This window comes from Musca domestica, unplaced genomic scaffold (genome assembly GCF_030504385.1).
Source record: "Musca domestica strain aabys unplaced genomic scaffold, Musca_domestica.polishedcontigs.V.1.1 69, whole genome shotgun sequence".
Taxonomy (NCBI): domain Eukaryota; kingdom Metazoa; phylum Arthropoda; class Insecta; order Diptera; family Muscidae; genus Musca; species Musca domestica.
In genome coordinates this window covers 1,185,529-1,193,760 of record NW_026712380.1, presented here as the reverse complement: position 1 = coordinate 1,193,760, position 8,232 = coordinate 1,185,529, and the positions used below count along the sequence as shown (strand labels likewise).

General features: G+C 33.9%; 1 protein-coding gene across 1 annotated transcript in view; it reads left to right on the top strand.

Moving 5' to 3' along the window:
* The first annotated feature begins 1,054 nt into the window (after nucleotides 1-1,054).
* Nucleotides 1,055-8,232, top strand: part of LOC131805989 (serine-rich adhesin for platelets) — a 40,745-nt gene continuing 33,567 nt past the window's right edge. Inside the window, exons 1-2 of the mRNA XM_059129825.1 lie at nucleotides 1,055-1,174; nucleotides 7,761-8,038. Coding sequence (XP_058985808.1) covers nucleotides 1,055-1,174; nucleotides 7,761-8,038 — 398 coding nt within the window. The remainder of the gene's footprint in view (nucleotides 1,175-7,760; nucleotides 8,039-8,232) is intronic.

Genomic DNA, 8,232 nt, shown 5'->3' with positions numbered 1-8,232 from the left:
CTCCGCATACCAGTCCGTTGGACTATTGTGTGTGGAGTATTTTGGAAAGCAAGGTTGGCACTAAAAATACTGAAGTATTGATCACCTCAAGCAAGCGCTTCGCCGGGAATGAGCCAAAATACCACAGAGCAGCATTCGGGCATCGTGTGACGGTTTCATTGGTCGTTTGAAGGCCATAATTCGTGCCAAAGGTGACCAATTCGAACAAATCTAAACTTATTATAAAATTTTCTGCTTTTTCCGACATTTTTTGCATTTTTTGTTTTAATTCAATACAATTTTAAAACAATTAAAAATTATGGCGCTTGACTTTATTGCAGTTTTTTTCATCTCACCCTGTGTACCCTTTATTGTGTCGTAAATAATCACTTCAATCGATTGCAAATGAAAACAGAAAACTCAATATTCCCTCAAAATATGTCATGCTTAAGGATTTAAAATCAACTAAGACAATATATTTCACAACACCCTGAATATATACTCTGAGTAATATAGCCCTGGCTACTTAAATATAAATTAAATAAATTACCGCCAACGCCACCTATAATAATAATAAATTTCTAATATTAACAAAAATAAATATAAAATAATAATGAATGAAGCCATTGAACAACGAACATCTGTTGATGGTCATAATAAAACTTGAATCTGTCATAAATTGTAAATTCAAAATGAAACTGAATTCCCACTACAGCAACAATAGATGATCTGTGGAAAATACGACGTCATCAATTTCATATTCACATTTAGGCATTCAACTCAAAACAGAAATTTACCTTGAGAATTAAAACAAAAGTAAAAAGCGCGATGATGATCCAAAAATAAATATACAATCATACATACCTACATACATGTATGAGGAACAAAACAAAATCATAGACAAAACTGAAAACGAACAACAAAACATATCGACAGAGATTTACTTACGGCCCCTAAATCTGATTCACATCCCCGCACACAAGTGTTGTTGGATATTTGTTGTTTCCCTTCTTTTTTGTTGAGGGGGGATCTATCGTTGTTGTTGGTGGCACAATTGTATATTTGGCCCGTGTCCATGGATCATTTGGTCTGTGTTGTCCAACTGTCTGCGAATGACTCGCCGCATGGAGTAGAGTGTCTGGCAATTGAACATGATGCCCAGTGTGCTCGTCATGCCCATCCATCGAATGGTCAAGTTAAATTTCCATAGACGACACAAAAATATTTATTTATATATCAATGTGTGTGTGTGTGTGTGTATGTGTGTACATATTTATACTAGCCATGAACATGAATATGTTTGTATGTTTATGGCAAAATCCACCAACAGTTCAAACAAACATTCGCACATGGAAAAAGTGTTGCAAAATTTCAAAACAAAATAAAAAACGACCGAACTGAATTGTCGAAATAATTATTTTTATAATTGAGTGTGAAAAAATAATCAAAAGTGTCAGCCCGAGGAAAACATAGCAATGTAAATCTTCGGGAAAATGACATACACATCTGTGTACAAATTGGATATAAAATTAAAAAAAAAACGTATACATAAAAGTTTATATATAAATGTATATGGTTCGAGAAAATTAAAATAAATAAATGAACTCTATAACTTTAATAATACAAATAAGCCTAATGGATTCAGAGGGGGATTAACAACGAATTATTTTTATGACTATTAGTATGAGTTCTTGTTTTGAAAAAAAATTGTCATATTTATGTAATAAGTCTCAAATATCACAAAAAAAACTCTAGTTGCCGAATGAATTGAAGTAGGATGATAAAATGTATTTTAGGTCAGCAGGAATTTTGGTAATGAAAATTGGCCATATAGGTGCACGTTTTGGCATAGACCCATATAGCAGTACCGCTAGATTTAGGCTCTTTTGGTTGTTTTAGTCAAAATTTTTACCCGATTCTGGTTTAGATTTGTAGTTTGTTCTCAGTAAGTAAGAAATATCATTCATTCATTCTACATTCATGTATGAAGAAGTTTTGGTATAGGCCCCATACAACTGAATCTCAAGATATTCGGTATTTTGATGATTTCAGCCACTCTTTCCACCGGAATTATGACAAATTCCCAATGGATTCTGCTTCCAATGACAGAAATGACAGAAAATCTTGTCCAGCTCCATGTTTGCTTATGTTTGCCCATGTAACGACATCAAAAATGACAAACGTACACAAAAAACAAGTAAAAAAACATTAAGTTCGGCCGGGCCAAACTTTTAATACCCTCCACCTTAGGGTAAAAGAAACATTAGAAGAAATGTGGTAAAAACCATTAAAATGCCGAATATCGGGAGGTACCGTTATATGGGTGCTACACCAAAACGTGGACCTATAATTACAATGTTTCGCTACACAAACTAGGACCCATTAGGACCCACAAATACCAATTTTTAGACAAATCAGTGAAAAAATGTTGCAAAAACCATCAAAATACCGAATATCAGAATGTACCGTTATATGGGGGCTATATCAAATCATGGACCCATGCATGCAATGTTTCGCCACCGGAGCTGGAACCCATTATGACCAACAAATACCAATGTGGCAAAAATCATCAAATTACCGAATATCGGGAGGTACCGTTATATGGGTGCTATACCAAATCATGGACCCATACATGCAATGTTACGCCACCGGAGCTGGAAACCATTATGACCCACAAATACCAATTTTTAGACAAATCCGTGAAAAAATGTGGCAAAAAAACTAAAATACCGAATATCGGGAGATACCTTTATATGGGGGCTATACCACAACGTGGACCTATACATGCAATGTTTTGCCACACGTTCAGGGACCCGTTATGACCTACAAATACCAATTTCCAGACAAATTCGTGAAAAAATGTAGAATAAATCATCAAAATACCGAATATCGGGAGGTACCGTTATATGGGGACTATACCAGAACGTGAACCGATATATCTCATTTTCAACACCAACCATCCTAGACACAATGCAAATAGCTCTGCTAAATTTTGACGCTCTACGTCAAATAATGTGGGCTGTATCGTGATTTCATCAGACAGACAGACAGACGGACAGACAGACGGACAGACAGACAGACAGACGGACATCATTAAATCGACTTAGAATTTTATGCTGATTATGAATATATATACTTTATGGGGTCTAAGACGAATATTTAAGGATGTTACAAACGGAATGACAAAGTTAATATACCCTCCTTTCCAAGGTGGAGGGTATAATGACAAATGTAGCTATTTTGGAAGGGAACGAAGACCCCAAGGAATTTTCTTATACGTATAGTGATTTTTTTTTTAAATATTTTCCGTGTATTTTTAAAAATATTGTTCAAATACTTCAGGTATACTTAAATCCAAGGACTTCTGGCCAATAATAGACGTTTTTGCATTTTTTTTCCTAGCCAAGAAGCGAGGATTGAAACCAGCAAGGAAAGCTCAAAAGTCGGGCGGGACCGACTTTATGATACCCTACACCAGCATGCATGTATAGTAGAGCTCTCGTAAAAGAAAGGTATATATTGGGCATTTCAGGGGTCTATGAGATATCTGGTACAAAATATGATTATGGTAGAGTACATATTCCGAAAGTTGGAGATTTAAACACCAAACATACATATGGAAGATATAGCTCTATGTGAACTGACTTCCACCAATTTTGAAGTACTCATTTCTATACTAAATTCGGTCGGAAGTGCCAAAATTCACACCATTTGTACTGATATTAGCCATTTGGTGCACAAGAAACCTAAAATCGGATGGGAGCTATATCTAAATTTCGAAAGATTTTCACCAATCTCAATAGTGTTCGTACTTGAGCAAAACAAATGTTATTTAGAAAATGTCATCTCAATCGAATATTGTTTACAAAAATACATGGACCGACAGACGCACAGACGGACGGACGGACATGCATAAATCGACCCAAAATGTGATTCTATGCTGATCACCAAAAAGAACCATGGGTCCATCTCGTTTCCTTCTCCATGTTACAAACAAATGCACAAAGATATACTACCCTTACCACTATGTGGGGTAGGGTATAAAAAATAAATTCTTGTCCAAGAATATTGAATTTTTAAAAAAGTAATTTCAGCAATTTATTTTTTCTAAAGAAATATTTTTTCATGGATATCCCTGAAAAAAAATATATCTTTTTTTTTGCCATTCTAGCCAGAATCGTCTATTTCAAAATTTTTTATAATGATTTCCTGACAAAGAATTTTGAAAATATATTGTCATCACAAATTTTCTAGACTAGGAGCGAGTATTTAGAAAACTAATTCAAAGAATTGCCTAGCTTTAAATCCTTGATTTCTTTACAAATATGTTTAATGGGCACCCCATAAAAAATGCAGAATCGAAAAATAAATACGTATGGTTTTCCATACTACTCTTGCCAAGAACCGTGTGTTAAGATGCTCCTGACCAAGAATAGATAATTTTAAAATAAATATTTTCCAACGCATTCTGGTCAGAAATCATTGACATTTTTTATGGACTTCTAAATTATATAAAGAATATTATATAGCAAAGTATAATGAAGATTTTAAAGTAAATTTCTGTCAAAATCACTGTTTTTTAATAAATAATTCAAAAGGACATCCTAGACAAGGAACTTCGAAAAAATATATTTGCCAAAAATTGTATTTTTCATTTTTTTAGAATTATTAGTGGTAGATTATTTTAGAAAATTTTCAAGGATATTTCAAACAAATATTGCTCAAGAACAATGGGTTTTCATAAAAAGAACGTCCACAACCGTTTATTTAAAAACAAAAATTCATAGAATCACAAGTTATTTAAATTGTGGATTTTTAAGAAAGTTTGAATTATATTTTTTACTAGGTTTTGAGCTTTTAAAGATCTTTCAAGACAATAAATCGTAAACTTTAGAAAAAAACATTTTTGTGAACAAAAATCGGGGTTCAAAAAACTAGTTTTAAGGACATCCTGGCCAAGATATAAGATTTTCTAAGAATTAATTTTTAAGGACTGTGGACTTATTCTGGGAAAAGTAGCCCAAGGTTATGCCATAAAAACATGGATTTAAAAAATGAATCTAGATCTTCAAGGACAAATATTGTTTCCCTTTGTTTAGAATTTTACGAATTATTATAGGTAAAGAAAATCTCTGGGTTCTCAGAATTTGTCCATTATATTTTACATGGATTTCATATAACAAATAAATGGTTTTTAAGGCTTTACGTCCATCTAGAGTCTTCTAATATATTTTTTTTCAAATTTCAATTTTTTTCAATTGCTCAAAATTCAAGAAAAACACTTAAGATTTTCAAAAACATTTTTTCAAGATCTCCCGGAAAAAAATTTTAGCTTTTTATTATGATTTCTACGAATATTCTTGTAAGAAAAATCTTTAAGTTTTCCAAAAGTTTTCCACTATTTTTAGTCGGATTTCACATCCAAAAATCTTGAATGCTTTCAGATTTCATAAGGACTTTATGACCAAAAATTAAAATTAAATTTATTAATATTTTTCAATGACTGGCAGAAAATCGTTGTTTTTGAATGTTTTTATACCCTCCGCCATAGTATGGAGGGTATATTAAGTTTGTCATTCTGTTTGTAACACCTCAAAATACACATTTTAGACGCCAGCATAAAATTACACATTTGATCAGCATAAAATTCTATGTCGATTTAGCGATGTCCGTCCGTTTGTCCGCTTGTCCGTCTGGGGAAATCACTGTAGCTTCCGAACGAATTGAAGAGGATTGATAAAATTATGCTCAAATGTATGTTATGTCTGCAGGACTTTTGGTATTGAAAATGGGCCATGTAGGTCCACGTTTTGGTGTAGCCCCATGTAACGGTACCTCCGATATTCGGTATTTTGATGATTTTAGCGACATTATTCACCGGAATAGTTTCAAATTTGGTATTTGAAGTTCGTAATGGATACTGCAGCCTAAGACAGAAAAATGTCTGTGTAGGTCCACGTCTTCGTATAGCTCCCATACAACGGTACCTCCCGATATTCGGTATTTTAATTTTTTTAGCGAATTTATTCACCGGAATTGTTTCAAATTTGATATTTGAAGATCATAATGGATACTACAGCCTAAAACAGAAAATTGTCATCTTCGTAAAGCCCCCTATATAACGGTACCTCCCGATATTCGGTATTTTAATGATTTTAGGGACATTTTGCACCAGAATTGTTTCAAATTTGATATTTGAAGTTCGTAATGGATACTACAGCCTAAGGAAGAAAATTGTCTGTGCAGGTCCACGTTTTCGTATAGCCCCCATATAACGGCACCTCCCAAAATTCGGTATTTTGATTTTATCGACATTATAACCGATTTTTTTTTAAGTTTCGCATTTGAATATTGTAATAGCTTATGACAAATGTTACCTACGCAGGCTCATATCGTCGTATAGACCCTAACAGCTACATTCGGTATTTTTAAGTTTTTAATTGAATTTTTAACGGATTTTATTGTTTTTGAGAGAGTTTTTGAGGCCAAATTCGTTCCAAATTCAAAGTCTTTGTGATCAATTATTTCGTGATTTTTAATGGACTTCAGTCCAATGACCTCTTCCCTAAAATAGGAAATTTGGATAATAATATTTTTGTTTCCAATATTTTTTTTCACATTCCAAAATCGTGAATTTTGTAAATTTCCTTCATATATGAGATGTGTCTTACATTTTCTATTTTGCAAAAGTTTGTTCTTGCAAAAAGTTGATTTTCCATTTTTTTCATTTTTAAGCCCAAAAATTTCGCACCTTTTTAAGGACAGATTTTGTTGGATATGCAAATTATTCGGAACCAAAATCTTTGAATTTTTTGCTAGTATGGCTCATCTTGGCCTCATTTGTTATACAAGTTGATTTCCAAGTGAACACCTAAGTCTTTTTAGAACACCTATTTAATCCATTAAAGAAAAACTATCCTCTTAGATTCACCTCATTCCTATTAACAACAAAATATTCAAAATATCGTAAGTGCCAATCAAAAAACACTTAAACCCCGAACATAATATTACTCAAGTTCGACACAGATGGACGTTGCTTAAAATGCAAACGAAAAAAAACGAAAAATTAACGTAATTTTTCATTTTCTTAAATTGCAGGCATCAATTTATGGTCTTTTAATGATTTGTTTGTTTATACAGTGCTGTCCATACATTAAGAGTGAAGTGCCACCAGCACAACGTGTCGGCGTTCGAGAGATGGTTCACATCCGGATGTAGATGTGCGTGTGTGTGTGTTTGTTTATATTGTCTTAACCTCTGTTAATGGGACCGATGTGGTTGTTGCAGAATCACCACAACATCAAGTAATCGAAAGGAGGGCCCTTGTGTGTAAACATAACACAACATCTTGGTTGCCGGTCGGTAGGTCGAGGTGATGGATAGGCTAGCCGACATTCGTATTTCGTTGGCCGTACATATATTTGGACAGACCGACAAACAGACAGACATTGCCAATCATTTGTCAGCTCGAGTCTTCGAAGATGTGTCAATTAAATGAAAATTCCGAATTTTCGTTGGGAATTCTTTACCTTCTGTTTGTACACTTTTACATTCGAGCACACACACACACACATATTTGCATGAGTCCATACTGAGAGTCGCGTAATAATTGTTGGACACCATCCAGTATTTTAATTGGTTTAAGAATTTATGTACATTCTGTGAGGAAATTTCTTTCATTTTGGCCCATTTACATAAGCATGTGTAAATTGTATTTCGGAAAACACATTCTACGATTTCCTTCATCGCCTCAAAATATATGTTTTCTGTTCTTTTTGCAGACTTCTCCCCTGGTGCTATTGAATGGTGGAATTTTAATATCGTCCAATGTCAATTCATTATCGTCCCAATCTTCATCGTCTTCGTCATCATCGTCGTCGTCGTCAGCAGCCACAACCACAGCAGCAACAGCAGCAGTAGAAGCAAATGACGTCAACAGGCCTATCGATGCGACTATGAGCGGTGCATTGGATATGCAACAGCACAGTCATAATTACAATTCCTCCTCCTCCACATCATCAGTGCTAGCGCCTCAGACAATAACGCTTGCCAGTAATCGGTAAGTTCCATTTCAGTATTCCGTCTCTTTTTTTCTTTGAATTATTTTTTTAATTTGTATTGTTGTAGTTCTTATACGTATGGCTTAATTGTTCTGTTGCCTTGCTTTATTACTTTTCATTTCATTCAATGGCATTAACATGGAAAGGAGAACAACGCATTGTAGTAACTCAGATATATAATTTGTTTTTAAAT